At 42.2% G+C, this 16,972-nt stretch overlaps 2 protein-coding genes and 1 long non-coding RNA gene across 6 annotated transcripts in view; 2 read left to right on the plus strand and 1 right to left on the minus strand.

Moving 5' to 3' along the window:
- The window catches only part of ASAH2 (N-acylsphingosine amidohydrolase 2), a 110,256-nt gene extending 108,637 nt beyond the window's left edge, over window positions 1-1,619 (plus strand). For 2 of the 3 annotated variants that reach the window (XM_073548231.1, XM_073548232.1), the window contains one exon: window positions 903-1,619. In XM_073548231.1, coding sequence (XP_073404332.1) covers window positions 903-1,092 — 190 coding nt within the window. In that variant the 3' untranslated portion in view covers window positions 1,093-1,619. The remainder of the gene's footprint in view (window positions 1-902) is intronic. The other variant, XM_073548233.1, reaches the window with a different exon arrangement.
- Window positions 1,620-4,244: 2,625 nt separating this feature from the next.
- Window positions 4,245-8,953, minus strand: LOC141051325 (uncharacterized). 2 transcript variants are annotated; one of them, XR_012220627.1, is made up of 3 exons: window positions 8,034-8,953; window positions 4,732-5,559; window positions 4,245-4,362 (listed from the first exon to the last, which is right to left on the minus strand). XR_012220627.1 is itself a non-coding variant. In XM_073548234.1 (2 exons), exons 1-2 carry the CDS (start codon window positions 8,805-8,807, stop codon window positions 5,530-5,532), a joined length of 804 nt encoding a protein of 267 aa, XP_073404335.1. In that variant the 5' UTR covers window positions 8,808-8,953; the 3' UTR covers window positions 4,245-5,529. The 2 variants fall into 2 exon arrangements, 1 of the variants encoding a protein (XP_073404335.1); XM_073548234.1 differs by having other exon boundaries at window positions 4,245-5,559.
- A 2,805-nt stretch (window positions 8,954-11,758) lies between these two features.
- LOC141051326 (uncharacterized) lies at window positions 11,759-13,330 on the plus strand. The gene is made up of 2 exons (XR_012220628.1): window positions 11,759-12,547; window positions 12,626-13,330. It is a non-coding gene; the product is annotated as an uncharacterized lncRNA (long non-coding RNA).
- Window positions 13,331-16,972: the final 3,642 nt, after the last annotated feature.

The following is a 16,972-nucleotide window of genomic DNA, read 5'->3' on the forward strand; positions in this document are numbered from 1 at the left end:
AGACTGTCAGCTGAACCTGTCAATGTTATTAGGTTAGGCCGACATTAGCTAATGTGTATGGGATCCTTTACCCTTCATTTCTGCCACATATATATTAGATTGTTGTATACAGGCGGCCCAGCAAGAAATCTGTACTTTTAGTGGCTTTCCTCTAATGTACTGTAAACGAGTATGGATGAGAGTATTTATTCGGAACATGTCACTTGAAAAAATGCTACAAACTGGAACATATGGGCCTGCCTAGCACCCGCACTTAGAGCCCCACTGCCAAGAGGATATGAACTTTAATCATCCCCGTCGCATTCGGGCTTAAGTCATGGGGGCGTAACCGGTGCAGATTTAGCCACCGCTCTCTGTATAGAGAGCAGTGACTGTAACTGCGCCACCGGCACTGACTGCACTGACTGTAATTGCGCCACCAGCACTGACTAACAACCGGCCGTAATGCTGAACTACTGTCCGTGCAGGTGCTGAGCAGGTTCAGAACTCTATTAACATACAGATTAACCACGTTTCTGTAGGTTAATAGCATTTTTTCACTTGACAGGTTCTCTTTAAAGAATTGAAATACTGTATTATATACCCTAAGATATACAGTGCTGTGCAAATTAATTGGGACAAAGCATTTTTTTAAGTAAAATCAATCGTAAGTTGGTTACCAGTCAGTGATGCAAACCAGTTTTAACTGCTTTGAACAGGCGCTCACACCTGTTCAAAGCAGTTAAAACTGGTTTGAATCACTGACTGGTAACCACCTTATGATTTTCCTTAAAAAAAATGCTTTGTCCCAATTAATTTGCACAGCACTGTACACTCTGAATAAGTTTTACCCAAATCTCAATATTTTTTATCTTTTTTTTCCAAATAATAAAACTACTCACATTGAGTTTATATTTCTGTAGATTTTACTGGCATAAGGGCACAGATGGCCAAAGCAATGCTACAATTGAGTGGCACATACCGTCATCAGCTGCCTCTGGACGCTACAGGATTTCTCACTTTGGACACCGAAAACTACTACTTCTTCCTCCCACCATAAGACCCTACGAAGGAACCTCTTCTGAGTTTGAGATAAAAAGAGCTTTTAGATGATCGTGCGACTATTTCTGTAATGAGCCTGCTTCATGTGAATCATTCAGATGAACTGAACATCCCTGTGACAGTGTGATATGCGAGAAGTTGTAGAAATCAAATCTCAGTCTCTCTTTAGGTAGCTGAGGTTTTTTTATATGTGTATTTGATGTAGTGTAGTCAGAAATTTTGTGTATATCCTGTATATTTAGGGTCATTTTGATCCCCTGGTTTCTTTAAATTTACATGCTCACCTTCATTGTGCTTGACTGAAACGTTGGGATTCTGCAGCTGCACCTCCCCCCTCACCTTCCCTGCCTTCTAATAGCTGTATTAACTTACAGAAATGTTTTTTTTGTATCTATGGGAGGTATTTAAACGTTTTCAGAAAATGCACATAGAAAATGGGAACTGGGTGTGACAGGCAAGAAGGTTGGCACTTTTCCATTGCTAAATTTTAAAAAAGCGCTTTCTTTAGTCACATGTATGAAAAAAATTGTGATGAGAGTACACATATTTTGCCAATAAAACAAAGTGGGATTGAATAAGACTTTGTCTTTTTTTGGGAATTACAAGATGATTGGCCTGTTGTAGGGATGTGGACTGTCTTACCCTGTTCCTGAAGATAACAAATGCGCCTTGTGTAAAGTGTCCTGCAGTTTTACATGTAATTGTAATGTGCGTCTTGTGTAATGTATTACGGTAATGTTCGGCATATGAGTCATGTAAAGTGTTAATGAATAATGTAATGTGAGTAGTGTATAGTGCAGGATAAGCATAGGAGTAGCTTAGGAAGTTAGGATAGCATAAGTACTGGTTAGATAGTAAGTTGTTTAGTCTACAAACATAGGAAATAGTTAATGATGGAACTAGCCCAGTGGATGCAAACTAGTGTTGATAAAAAAGGAGGGGCAAGGAGGTGTGATTATAGAACTGCAGTGCCAAGGTCAAGTTCAAGTGCAGTGGGCTGCTAGAGGCAGTATGGACCAATTGTTTGAGGAGTTCCCTGATGGACATTCCTGTAACATCTGGAGCCTAGGGCTCGAGCCAGGTGCCGAGGAATGGGCCTGGTCGTCTTACATCACGAGGTCGGTGGACGTGGAATTACGTGGGGGGCAGGTGGCCGGTCTCAGGTGCACTGCTGAAGTGGACAAGAAATTCCTGAGAATGATGGCACCAATGAGCTTGGGGGTAGTCAAGGATGAACAGGTGGCAAGGCTGAAAAGGTACTGTACTAAGGAAGGAAGAAACGTGAAATTCTGTTCCCTATCCAACATGTCACCACCTGATGTACTTGACCTGTTTAGTAAACGTTTGACTGTTGTAAAGAACTTGGTGTCCCCTGAACTGTGTGCGGTGGCTACTGTGGACAGAAACTTGGTTGCAGCGGAGGCCTGTGGCCTACAAGTGAGTGCACCCCAGACCCTACAGCACACTTTGACTGGGACACCGTTTTTCTGTATAGTGCCAGAGCGAAAGAGGGCAGTGACTCAGTCATTCCTACCTCTCTGCTGCATTTTACACTGTCAATGGGACATAAATATGAGATTTGTGGGATGGGAACGATTCTCTTGATTAGATGGTTTATGGGCTGCATTACTTGTATGAGTACTGCAGCTTCTTTAACTCCTTCATGACATTTCACGTACATTTACGTCATGTGTCGGGTCCCTGGTTCGGTGTGTGAGCCTGCATCTTTCCCGGTAGATGATGGCTGGCTTAATCAGCCATTATGTGCCTCTAGACACACCACAATTTCCACTAAATGGCACAAAAGATTATACCAAAACTCCATAAAGTCATAAGATAACACACAAACCATCCATCAATGCCATAATTAGGCAGAAAAAATTAAGGTCAAGAGTTTTTTTTTTAAATATATAAATAATTTTATTCAATCAGCAAAATTGCAAAATTATAAAACAAAGAATACCGCTTACCAAGCAGGTAAAGGGGAAGATTTCATAACAGTGGTTGTATTCAATATAAAAATTATATAAAAAAGGGATCAATTTTATGGGCAAGGAAGGAAAATATTAGATGAATAAAGTGCTATTTTTAAATAGTTATGGTGCCAGTGGTCCAATAATATAGTATTGACTACGTAGTAAAGTGGGAGTGCATGAAAAAACTATATAAATAGCAAAATGAATAAAAGAGCCTTTTCATATAAGTAAATGAAAAAATAAGGTGCCAGTGCACAGAAAACGCTATTTTAATAAGCTATCAAAAATGCCCTTATCCACATACAATGAATATACCGACATCACCGTTTCCAATTGAAATAAGGTGCTAGTGCCCAAAGAACGCTATCATGATAAGCCCACAAAAATGCCCTTAGCCACACACAATGAATGTACTAACATCACCGTGTCCAATTACAATTAGACCGCTAATCGGCGGGACAAAGTGTTTCACAGAGCTAAATTTAGCACAAAAAATAAATATAAGTGAAACAGGAATACGGTAACTTACATGTGAAGAAATTAAACCCCCGCCTGCCACCTCAACGCGCGTTTCGCCGTCCTTCGTCAGGAGGCTCTCCCTCAAATCCTTCCGCCTCTTTCCTACTGTGCAGTGTCATAGGAATTAGTGATGAGCTGACGAATCCTATGACGATGCACAGTATGAAAGAGGCGGAGGGATCGGAGGGAGAGCCGCAGAGAACTACTGCGCATGCCCAAGATTCCCAGCTCCGCAGTGTGAATAAATCAGAAGAGACTGCGGGGCAGGATCTCGGGCCCATGTCCACGCAGGCGTGATAAGAAAGACATCATGTGATATCATAGGACGGGCAGTGCTAACTGCGCATGCACAAGAAAAAATATTACAGCACAGGCGCCAGGAAAAAAAAAAGAACGGAGAGGAGGCGGTGCCAAATTCTAAAGGAGGACATGATTGATGGATATGAGGCATCTGTGTCTGGGGCGAAAGACCTGCCCCCCAGACAAACTTCAGGTATGACAGACAATTTTTAAAAACGCTTATTTCGGCAGTGGAAGGAACGCCAAATAAAAGAGCCAGCTTGACAGAATGCAGCATTAGTGCTGCACAAGTTGGCTCTTTTAGTTAAAACCCCCTGGAGGGGGTGACAGGTTCCCTTTAACTACTAAAGTATAGGAGTAACCCCGGCACACTAATAACATGAAAGTAAAGTCTTCTCAACGACAGTCTTTAATTGTTGTGATTTTATTGATTGTGAAAAAAAAGGGTGGTGTTACAATCCAAAAAAGGGTGGTGTTACAATCCAACGTTTCAGCTCTACATCTCGAGCTTTCATCAGGGATATGACTACAATATATACAATAAAAGAACAAAAATCAATAAATAAACTTTATAAAGTATTATAAAACCAAAAATCTAGTGATAGGTGATACATAAGGTGGGGACAGTGTCAAACATCCTTTGTGAAGGTGTGTATGGATCTATAATGATGTGAGGCCAGTGAGTATGTATTGTGGTGTGATACGGTGAACATGTGAGAGGTTGAAAAGAGGAATAGAGTGAAGGTGTAAGGAGTTGAAAAGCATGAATGTGTAGGTAGTGTTGAGAAAGGGCATTAGGGGACAGTGAAGTGGAGTGGGAATAAAGGTGAGGTCATCTAAGGAGGCAGTGTGTAAGGGGTGCTCTTGGAAATGTTAAGGCATAAGGTATAAATACCTAGATCCTTGGTTTTGAGGTGTGTGTATAAGTGGTATAGGTTTGCCTTTGTAATCCAGCTGCTGGAACGGTACCTATAGTAACCACAGAAAAAGGGTATAGGTTAAGGAATAGCAAGGTATATAGAAAGAAAAGATATAAAAGAAAGTTTTAGGGGTCACATACCGATGTGTAGGGTCAGCACGTGACTCCCGTCCTAAGGACAAAAAAGCAGGTCAATAAGCTGAGATGGAGAAAGGAAACCCAGTCTATGAAGACTGTAGGGCACCATTACCTTGTGTCCTAAATCTAGTCAGGTGTGGAGGAGGCCGGAAGTGCATGTGGCTTAGTGCAGTGATGTTAAATACTGTCAAGCACTTCCTGATTGGGTGGGGAAGGGGCGGGAATGGGGGGAAGGGCCATCGCCATCTTAGTGAGGTCAAAAATGTCTGAATGAATGTACTGAGCATGTGCAGGGTGGGGATAGAGAATGAGCATGTTTTGACTTGACAGGAAGTGATGGTGGCAGTCGCCATCTTGGTAAGGTCAAAAAATGTCAGAATGAATGTACTGAGCATGTGCAGGGCGGGGATAGAGAATGAACATGTTTTGACTTGACAGGAAGTGATGTTGGCAGTCGCCATCTTGGTGAGGTCAAAATTGTCAGAATGAATGTACTGAGCAGGTGCGAGCCATCCAGGAAGTGAAGTAAAAAAGGGAGGGTTGTGAGGAAATGTCACATGCATACAGGCGGCCATTTTAATGGTGGGACTGTGCTGAATTCATGCACGGTGATAATTTCAGTGCTGGTTGTGCCGATCAGGTTTCAGAGAAACTTCCTTTTCCTGCCTAAAAACAAAGAAAGGTAATTAGAGCAAGGTTTACATACAAAGAGTAAAATGGCGTTCATATTAACACACTTATGTCAGAAATATCTCCTATAAACCAAAAAACGTTGTGTAGGAAAATAACTTATTTGGTAGTGATTTTAAACTCCTGATGAAAAACAAAACTAATTCACTATGAAGTGGAATTTAGAAGGGATTAATAATACATTTCAGATTCTCTATTGAGACCGTGTGGATGGAGGGTATTTAGGTGATATATCCAATACGCTTCACGCTCTTTGAGCGTTTGGATTCTATTACCCCCTCGTCTGGGTACAGGGATTTGTTCGATAACCTGAAATTTCAGTTGGCTTACAGAGTGTCTATTTTCCACAAAATGGGCAGGAATTGGTAAAAGTGTGTTCTCACACCGGATGGTTGATTTATGTTTGGAAATGCGGTCTTTCACATGCTGGGTGGTTTCCCCAACGTATCCTAGGCCGCATGGGCATTTGATTAAATAGACGACAAAATTTGAGTTGCAGGTAAAATAGCCATTGATCTTGTACCGTTTGCCAGACCTCGGATGGGTGAATGAATCGCCTTTACTAACATTCGTGCATTGTGCGCAACCCAAACAAGGGAAGGTTCCGTTGCGCACCGTGCTAAATGTCTTCTGCCTGAATGTCTTGAAGTGGGAGCCCATGTCGGCTCTAACCAAAGTGTTTTTTAGGTTCTGAGCCCGCTTATGGCAGATGAGAGGAGGATTTTGGAAATTTTCAATCCCCGGGTAAGCCTTTTCTAGTAGGGGCCAGTGTTCAAGGACTGCTTTTTTGATCAGAGGAGAGAACGGGTGATAGGTGTTGAAGAACTTAACCCTATTCTCTACATCACAGTCACGTTGGGTAATTCTGGTTTGTTGTTCAGCATTAAATTTGGGGTATCCTCTTGTTTGAAACTTTTCAGTCATCTCGTCATGTCTCATTTGCCTGATATCAGGTTTTGAGACTATGCGGTCAATTCTGTCATGTTGGGATTTAGGTAGAGCTATCTTCACGTGTCTTGGGTGACAACTGGACCAGTGTAGTAGACTATTACGGTCTGTAGGTTTGACGTAAAGGTCACTTGTAAGGGTGCCAGAGTCAGTTTTAGAGATCATGGTGTCAAGGAAACTGACAGACTGTGTGTTGGAATGTGAGGTAAAGGTTAGGTTCGGTATACTCTGGTTGAGGTCATGTACAAAATCTGTGAGGCTATTGGTGTCACCTGTCCATACACAAAAGATGTCGTCTATGTATCTGAGCCAGGTAAGAGCATGTTTTCTATATAGATGATGTGAGTAGACAAAGTCAGCCTCAAATTTACACATGAAGATGTTAGCGTACGGGGGGGCTACATTCGCCCCCATCGCGGTACCCCGTGCCTGAAGGTAGAATTGGTCCTCAAAGAGGAAATAGTTGTTGTTGAGGACCAATTTGAGTGTATCGGTACAGAACAATTTCTGGGGTTCGCTAAGAGAGGATTGTAAATCTAGGAACCATCTGACAGCCTCGATGCCAAGATCGTGATCTATACTAGTATATAGGCTGTTGACGTCTAGGCTGGCTAATAAACAAAAGGAAGGAATGTCATGGAGGGTTCTAACGTGGTTCAGAAAATCACCGGTGTCTTTGAGATAAGATGGAATTTTTGGTACTAGTGGAGTGAGGATCTTTTCCAAGGTTATTGACAGGGGTGAGAGGATAGAGTCGGTAGATGCCACTATGGGTCTACCGGGGGGCTTTTCCAAATTTTTATGTATTTTGGGGAGTATATAAATGACTGGAGTTATGGGACTTTGTTTGTGCAAATACTCTGCCAGTTTAGAATCAATTGTACCCAAATTTAAGTGGAAGTTGATCAAATTGTCTATCTTTCTCTCTATGGAGTAGATAGGATTCGTGGGGATGGGTCTGTATGTCGTGACGTCAGAGAGTTGTCTCTGGATTTCAGACAGATAGTATTTCTTATCCAGTACTACAATGGAGCCACCTTTATCAGCAGGCTTTATGACAATGTCCTTGTTGTTTTTAAGACTTTTCAGTGCTAATGATTCTTCTCTATTAAGGTTATGCTTAAGGTGGTATTTACCATGTTTGATTTCATCTATATACTTATCCACAGAAGCATTAACAAGTGAAATATACGTCTCGACAGGATGATAGAGGCGAGGTGGTTGAAACGTGCTCGGGATCTTGAGTCCGAGATCTTTGAGAATAAACGTCTCTTGGGTGCTGGTTCCCGAGGAGAAAGGTACCTGGTTGGTGTTTATGTCTCCGCCATCTTTGTCAAAATGTACCTTAAGTCTCAAAGAGCGGTAAAAACGATTTAACTCTTGGTGTACGAGGAACGGATCAAAGGAGGGAGTGGGACAGAATGAGAGGCCCCTCTGGAGAACTCGGATCTCGGCAGGTGAGAGACAATAGGTAGAGATGTTGAAGACAAGATTGTTCTTACCTGAGATCGAGTATTGGGACGTGTATCCCTCTGGGGGTCCTCGTCTGTTTTTTCTTCTTCCTCCTCGTCTGAAACTGTGTTTGGAGGTGCCGGGGGTTTCTTGCGCGGGTCGAAAAAAGACTTGGGCGGTTTCCCACCGCGTCCTCCTCTGCCGCCTCGTCCAACTTGACCACCATCAGAACCTGAAGAACCTGATGAGCCATATCGGTTTCTGTAGGGGGGACCATCTGGAAGTGTGGTATACCGCCATCTATAGACCTGGTTTTTGAGATAGTCGTCCTGGTCTCTCAGAAACTTGTTCTTTTTTCGTGTTTTCAGTTCATTGGTGTAGTCTTGTAGAGTTTTGTTGGCTCTTGCCTTAAGGCTAGCGAGATCTGTTGGAGAAAGGGTGTTAGTCAACTGATTTTCGATAGCAGCAACCTGATCTTTCACCTTCTGTATATTCTCCTGGAGAAATTTGATGGTCAACACCATTAAATCTATAGAGCACTTATTTAGAATATTTTCAAAAAGTTGACAATATTCCTCATTGTCACTGAAGAGGGTTGGTCGTAACGAGACCCTGAGTCCCCTCGGAATCCGCTGTGCCTTCGTGTATTGAGCTAAAGTATATGCATGCAATTCAAAAGATGAAAGTTTCTTCAATTCCTTTTCATAATCCCTCGATTTCACCTCACGGGTAGGGATATTCAGGAAATTGTCAGTTTCTCTGACCGTAGAAAGAATACTAGATCTTTCTTCTTCGTTGAAGGAGAAGACACCGAAGGAGGCCATGAAAAATTGCGAAAATATGGTTTAGAGGGGAAGACAACTGTCTAAAATAGATCAAATATAAAGTAGATATGACAGGCTCAAACCCCAACTTAGGTGCTCTGGGAAAAAACAAGACTAAAGTATAGGAGTAACCCCGGCACAATCCAACGTTTCAGCTCTACATCTCGAGCTTTCATGAGGGATATGACTACAATATATACAATAAAAGAATAAAAATCAATCTTTTCAACCTCTCACATGTTCACCGTATCACACCACAATACATACTCACTGGCCTCACATCATTATAGATCCATACACACCTTCACAAAGGATGTTTGACACTGTCCCCACCTTATGTATCACCTATCACTAGATTTTTGGTTTTATAATACTTTATAAAGTTTATTTATTGATTTTTGTTCTTTTATTGTATATATTGTAGTCATATCCCTGATGAAAGCTCGAGATGTAGAGCTGAAACGTTGGATTGTAACACCACCCTTTTTTGGATTGTAACACCACCCTTTTTTTTCACAATCAATAAAATCACAACAATTAAAGACTGTCGTTGAGAAGACTTTACTTTCATGTTATTAGTGTGCCGGGGTTACTCCTATACTTTAGTCTTGTTTTTTCCCAGAGCACCTAAGTTGGGGTTTGAGCCTGTCATATCTACTTTATATTTGATCTATTTTAGACAGTTGTCTCCCCCTCTAAACCATATTTTCAGGTAAGAACAATCTTGTCTTCAACATCTCTACCTATTGTCTCTCACCTGCCGAGATCCGAGTTCTCCAGAGGGGCCTCTCATTCTGTCCCACTCCCTCCTTTGATCCGTTCCTCGTACACCAAGAGTTAAATCGTTTTTACCGCTCTTTGAGACTTAAGGTACATTTTGACAAAGATGGCGGAGACATAAACACCAACCAGGTACCTTTCTCCTCGGGAACCAGCACCCAAGAGACGTTTATTCTCAAAGATCTCGGACTCAAGATCCCGAGCACGTTTCAACCACCTCGCCTCTATCATCCTGTCGAGACGTATATTTCACTTGTTAATGCTTCTGTGGATAAGTATATAGATGAAATCAAACATGGTAAATACCACCTTAAGCATAACCTTAATAGAGAAGAATCATTAGCACTGAAAAGTCTTAAAAACAACAAGGACATTGTCATAAAGCCTGCTGATAAAGGTGGCTCCATTGTAGTACTGGATAAGAAATACTATCTGTCTGAAATCCAGAGACAACTCTGTGACGTCACGACATACAGACCCATCCCCACGAATCCTATCTACTCCATAGAGAGAAAGATAGACAATTTGATCAACTTCCACTTAAATTTGGGTACAATTGATTCTAAACTGGCAGAGTATTTGCACAAACAAAGTCCCATAACTCCAGTCATTTATATACTCCCCAAAATACATAAAAATTTGGAAAAGCCCCCCGGTAGACCCATAGTGGCATCTACCGACTCTATCCTCTCACCCCTGTCAATAACCTTGGAAAAGATCCTCACTCCACTAGTACCAAAAATTCCATCTTATCTCAAAGACACCGGTGATTTTCTGAACCACGTTAGAACCCTCCATGACATTCCTTCCTTTTGTTTATTAGCCAGCCTAGACGTCAACAGCCTATATACTAGTATAGATCACGATCTTGGCATCGAGGCTGTCAGATGGTTCCTAGATTTACAATCCTCTCTTAGCGAACCCCAGAAATTGTTCTGTACCGATACACTCAAATTGGTCCTCAACAACAACTATTTCCTCTTTGAGGACCAATTCTACCTTCAGGCACGGGGTACCGCGATGGGGGCGAATGTAGCCCCCCCGTACGCTAACATCTTCATGTGTAAATTTGAGGCTGACTTTGTCTACACACATCATCTATATAGAAAACATGCTCTTACCTGGCTCAGATACATAGACGACATCTTTTGTGTATGGACAGGTGACACCAATAGCCTCACAGATTTTGTACATGACCTCAACCAGAGTATACCGAACCTAACCTTTACCTCACATTCCAACACACAGTCTGTCAGTTTCCTTGACACCATGATCTCTAAAACTGACTCTGGCACCCTTACAAGTGACCTTTACGTCAAACCTACAGACCGTAATAGTCTACTACACTGGTCCAGTTGTCACCCAAGACACGTGAAGATAGCTCTACCTAAATCCCAACATGACAGAATTGACCGCATAGTCTCAAAACCTGATATCAGGCAAATGAGACATGACGAGATGACTGAAAAGTTTCAAACAAGAGGATACCCCAAATTTAATGCTGAACAACAAACCAGAATTACCCAACGTGACTGTGATGTAGAGAATAGGGTTAAGTTCATCAACACCTATCACCCGTTCTCTCCTCTGATCAAAAAAGCAGTCCTTGAACACTGGCCCCTACTAGAAAAGGCTTACCCGGGGATTGAAAATTTCCAAAATCCTCCTCTCATCTGCCATAAGCGGGCTCAGAACCTAAAAAACACTTTGGTTAGAGCCGACGTGGGCTCCCACTTCAAGACATTCAGGCAGAAGACATTTAGCACGGTGCGCAACGGAACCTTCCCTTGTTTGGGTTGCGCACAATGCACGAATGTTAGTAAAGGCGATTCATTCACCCATCCGAGGTCTGGCAAACGGTACAAGATCAATGGCTATTTTACCTGCAACTCAAATTTTGTCGTCTATTTAATCAAATACCCATGCGGCCTAGGATACGTTGGGGAAACCACCCAGCATGTGAAAGACCGCATTTCCAAACATAAATCAACCATCCGGTGTGAGAACACACTTTTACCAATTCCTGCCCATTTTGTGGAAAATAGACACTCTGTAAGCCAACTGAAATTTCAGGTTATCGAACAAATCCCTGTACCCAGACGAGGGGGTAATAGAATCCAAACGCTCAAAGAGAGTGAAGCGTATTGGATATATCACCTAAATACCCTTCATCCACACGGTCTCAATAGAGAATCTGAAATGTATTATTAATCCCTTCTAAATTCCACTTCATAGTGAATTAGTTTTGTTTTTCATCAGGAGTTTAAAATCACTACCAAATAAGTTCTTTTCCTACACAACGTTTTTTGGTTTATAGGAGATATTTCTGACATAAGTGTGTTAATATGAACGCCATTTTACTCTTTGTATGTAAACCTTGCTCTAATTACCTTTCTTTGTTTTTAGGCAGGAAAAGGAAGTTTCTCTGAAACCTGATAGGCACAACCAGCACTGAAATTATCACCGTGCATGAATTCAGCACAGTCCCACCATTAAAATGGCCGCCTGTATGCATGTGACATTTCCTCACAACCCTCCCTTTTTTACTTCACTTCCTGGATGGCTCGCACCTGCTCAGTACATTCATTCTGACAATTTTGACCTCACCAAGATGGCGACTGCCAACATCACTTCCTGTCAAGTCAAAACATGTTCATTCTCTATCCCCGCCCTGCACATGCTCAGTACATTCATTCTGACATTTTTTGACCTTACCAAGATGGCGACTGCCACCATCACTTCCTGTCAAGTCAAAACATGCTCATTCTCTATCCCCGCCCTGCACATGCTCAGTACATTCATTCAGACATTTTTGACCTCACTAAGATGGCGATGGCCCTTCCCCCCATTCCTGCCCCTTCCCCACCCAATCAGGAAGTGCTTGACAGTATTTAACATCACTGCACTAAGCCACATGCACTTCCGGCCTCCTCCACACCTGACTAGATTTAGGACACAAGGTAATGGTGCCCTACAGTCTTCATAGACTGGGTTTCCTTTCTCCATCTCAGCTTATTGACCTGCTTTTTTGTCCTTAGGACGGGAGTCACGTGCTGACCCTACACATCGGTATGTGACCCCTAAAACTTTCTTTTATATCTTTTCTTTCTATATACCTTGCTATTCCTTAACCTATACCCTTTTTCAGTGGTTACTATAGGTACCGTTCCAGCAGCTGGATTACAAAGGCAAACCTATACCACTTATACACACACCTCAAAACCAAGGATCTAGGTATTTATACCTTATGCCTTAACATTTCCAAGAGCACCCCTTACACACTGCCTCCTTAGATGACCTCACCTTTATTCCCACTCCACTTCACTGTCCCCTAATGCCCTTTCTCAACACTACCTACACATTCATGCTTTTCAACTCCTTACACCTTCACTCTATTCCTCTTTTCAACCTCTCACATGTTCACCGTATCACACCACAATACATACTCACTGGCCTCACATCATTATAGATCCATACACACCTTCACAAAGGATGTTTGACACTGTCCCCACCTTATGTATCACCTATCACTAGATTTTTGGTTTTATAATACTTTATAAAGTTTATTTATTGATTTTTGTTCTTTTATTGTATATATTGTAGTCATATCCCTGATGAAAGCTCGAGATGTAGAGCTGAAACGTTGGATTGTAACACCACCCTTTTTTGGATTGTAATACCACCCTTTTTTGGATTGTAACACCACCCTTTTTTTCACAATCAATAAAATCACAACAATTAAAGACTGTCGTTGAGAAGACTTTACTTTCATGTTATTAGTGTGCCGGGGTTACTCCTATACTTTAGTCTTGTTTTTTCCCAGAGCACCTAAGTTGGGGTTTGAGCCTGTCATATCTACTTTACCCTTTAACTACTAGTCCTGGATGTGCTGAAATGTTCCTATATCCGGGAATAAGCAACCATAAACTAGAATTGTACAATTTGTGTAGTTTAGAAAGGTATTTTAGTTTTTATTATATTATAAAGTTAATTTTGCAAAACAATGATGAACTTCTAGCATCAGACAGCCTCTTTCTGTCTGGTGGCCTCTATCTCAAACATTTTCATTCTTCAGATAACTGACAATTTGGAAACCTAGCACCTGAAGTAACTCAGTAAGGAATACTTCAAGAAGGCATGTATTCTCGTATCCACACGAGTGCCAAAATTGCTAATAGCTAGTGACGAGCGAAATGCTCGTGGGCTCAAAACTCGTAACGAGCTTTCCGTAATGCTCAATTGCTTGTCTCGGATAACAAATGGAAGTCAATGGGAGACTTGAGCATTTTTCTGGCGGCCTCCCACTGGAGGACTTGATGAGATCTAAAAATTACTGAAATGGATGGAAAAAGTGCTCAAATGGATTGGAAACAGCATGGGGAAGATGCCAGGGCACATCTCCGACTCCCAGGAAGCTGCTGGGAATAACGTTGTCAGAGTACTACGCCACTTTTACAGACCGGCAATAAAACACATAAATTCAATCAAAGCAAATATGAATTTTACATGAAAACTGGTAAATGAAACATTATTTCCTGTATAATGACTAGAAAGCAAAATAAAAAATAAAAAAACCTCTTTCACCCCTTTAGGCTATGTTCACACATAGCGTTTTTGCTGCGTTTCTGCAGCGTTTTTGTACTTTCTTGTTGCTTTTAAATGGTGAAAACGCTATTTCCCGGTAAATGGAATTTTAACATTTTACTTACTTATCTGGGCATGTGGTGGGTGTGACATGGTCACACACATCCTGTTTAATTTATGAAGGAGCCACTCTGAAACTCACCAACCCTATGCGGACACTGCAAGAATTGCCGGAAATTAGAAGTAGGAGGGACTCCGATACACCCAGTGTTAGTCATAAAGGAGGACCTCATACACATCTTGTTCAAATTGTTAGGTAGTGGGACTCCTAGACTCAAAAAGCTGATGCACAAAATTTAGAAGGAGGATCTCCAATACATCTGGCAAGCCATGCAGGTGAGGGCCTCAGGCGCATAGACATGCAGAGGGGGGACTCTCATTCAATTCTGGTACCATATTAAAAAGATTTTGACTCCAAAACTGGCAAAGGCTATTCTGTCACTGCGAGGTCTAGCTAAACTTACAAGGAGGCACTCAATACAGCCAACAAGACACGTAGAGGAGGGACTCTAATTTTATTCTGCTACAGGTTTTTTTGGACAATTTTATAGAGATTGAGACTCTGAGACTGGTGAATATCCACCATCCAATGCACTATGTGCAAGGCATGACAAAAAAGTAGAAAATAGCACACCAATACACCCAATAACACATGCAAGTGAGGGCCTCATAAAACCTTTCTTTACCCTTATTAAAGGAGTGTGAATCCTAGACTGGTAAAGCTAATGCAGCATGTGCAAGGACTGACAAAAATTAGAAGGAAGCACTGCAAGCCTGGAGTAGTGCCGAGCACCCTCGCCCATCATTGCTAATAACACAATTACAGGGGACAAAATTAAAGAAAATAATTCAATGCTTTTACTTTTTACTATTTTTTACTTTGTGGTAAAACATTAACGGGAATCTGTTACTAGGTTTTTGCCGTTTAATCTGTTAACAGCATGTTGTAGAGGCAGAGACCCTGATTCCCAGTGATGTGTGACTTACTGTGCTGTTTGTTTTACTTTCAATAAACTCAGTGTTTTCTTAGCAGAAGATGATCATTAGCTGACTAGTTGCCTCGCGCCATGTGTTGTAACTTTCTGCCTATGCACAGTGTACACCGAGAGCTGTCAATCAGTGGTATATGGCGTTATACAAAGCTCAGCGTTCAGAAAACTGATAGATCTGCAGCAGATAGATCAGAAATGTATCAAAATTGTAGCATGCAATCCAGTAAGTGATACATTGCTGGAATCAGGGTCTCTGCCCTTATATCACGCAGCTTTTCAGATTATATAACAAAAATCTGGGGATAGATTCCCTTATAGTCATCTCCAACCAAACTTTTACCTGGATACCCTGTTTCCAACATTGGAAACCATTGGTAGAGCTAAGGTTACAGTACAGTCTCACCATTGCTTTGCACTGGAACGGAGATCGGGGGCCCAGGCTGACATTGTAGGGCTGCAGGGTGTTTGAGATCTCTGGACCATAAAGTTAAACTCTCTCCACCAGAAACATGGATCCACCATTATGGAAGTCCTCGTAAGGCTGTAGGATCAGCAGGGGCCTGTTTAGGTGTGGATATTATTTTAACATTCTCCTTTACAATTGCCATGAATGGAGGCTTTGTAGATTTATTCTTTATCTTCCATGATAAATAAAGCATGGCCGCTTACTCTGTAATCTTCAGTGTCTTTTTCTGAAACATGAAAGAAGTTTTACTAGGAAAGTTATTTTATACTTTTGCTTATCCAGTGACCTAGATTCCGGGTCATCTATCATGTATGAACGTATTTCATCTGAATTATGTTATCAGGTGAAATGAATGAAAGGCTAAGTACATAGAGTCTGAAGCTGCTGGGACTATGGAGAAGCCTAGCGGTAAGTGTTGAGTATTCCTGCACCACAGAGGAAACAAAGGGAACTGCACTGTGTCCATTTAAATCATTGGGTGATCTGTGAAATGCAGGAAAGAGCCGTCCTTCAAAGCAATTGGCGCTCACTTTAAAGGCTTAACACTCTGGTCCATGATATGAGGATCCTAAGCAGGAGACCTCCCTCTTCTTCTAAACATTTGTAGTTACTCTATGTGACTGCAGACTCCTGAATTATTACAGCTTGCGCACGGCACGCTGTCAGGTTTCTACTATTTCCAGGGAGCGATTTGCATTGGTCACATGCCGACTAGACGTGCTCAGTATAAGTGAATTGGGCAAGGCCTTTAGTCGGAATGTGACCAGAAGTATGCAAATCCCATTCTTGCGGTCACATGATTACCCAGAGCAACATTGGAGAATATTGGTGCATGCGCTGTCAGGATTCAAAAATCTGCAGTCACATAGAGGTTCTTCAGACTTTTATCACAAGACCAGACCACTTCTTTAACCCCTTACCTACAATGGACATAATATTCCGTCCATGTGACCCTGGACCTAATTACCATGGATGGAATATTACATCACAGCGATCAGCGGCGCCCACGTGGTGAGCGCACAATGTGTCAGGGGAGGTCATGGACCGCCCCCGACACGTTAACCCCTTGCACACCGCGATCAAACACGATCGCGGTGTACCGGGGGTTAAAGGGAAGCATCGGCAGGGAGGGGGCTCCCTCCGTGCTTCCCTGAGCCCCCCACAGCAGCACAATGTGCAGCGCTGCTGCGGGGGGCTCCTTTCCTGCAGGTCCCCAGATCCAATATGGCGGCGGGGACCTCCGGGGGCCTGCAGGAAGCTGGCTTCCTCAGTGCCTGCAAAGC

The sequence above is a fragment of the Dendrobates tinctorius genome, unplaced genomic scaffold (genome assembly GCF_039654945.1).
Source record: "Dendrobates tinctorius isolate UK_male_01 unplaced genomic scaffold, ASM3965494v1 ptg000156l, whole genome shotgun sequence".
NCBI classification, from domain to species: domain Eukaryota; kingdom Metazoa; phylum Chordata; class Amphibia; order Anura; family Dendrobatidae; genus Dendrobates; species Dendrobates tinctorius.

Excerpts from the sequence above, each read along its gene's own strand:
- LOC141051325 (XM_073548234.1), bottom strand. The coding sequence starts at position 8,807 with ATGGCCTCCTTCGGTGTCTTCTCCTTCAACGAAGAAGAAAGATCTAGT. Across the intron at positions 5,560-8,033 it reads GTCCCAATACTCGATCTCAG|GCAGGAAAAGGAAGTTTCTC; the intron begins GTAAGAACAATC and ends CTTTGTTTTTAG.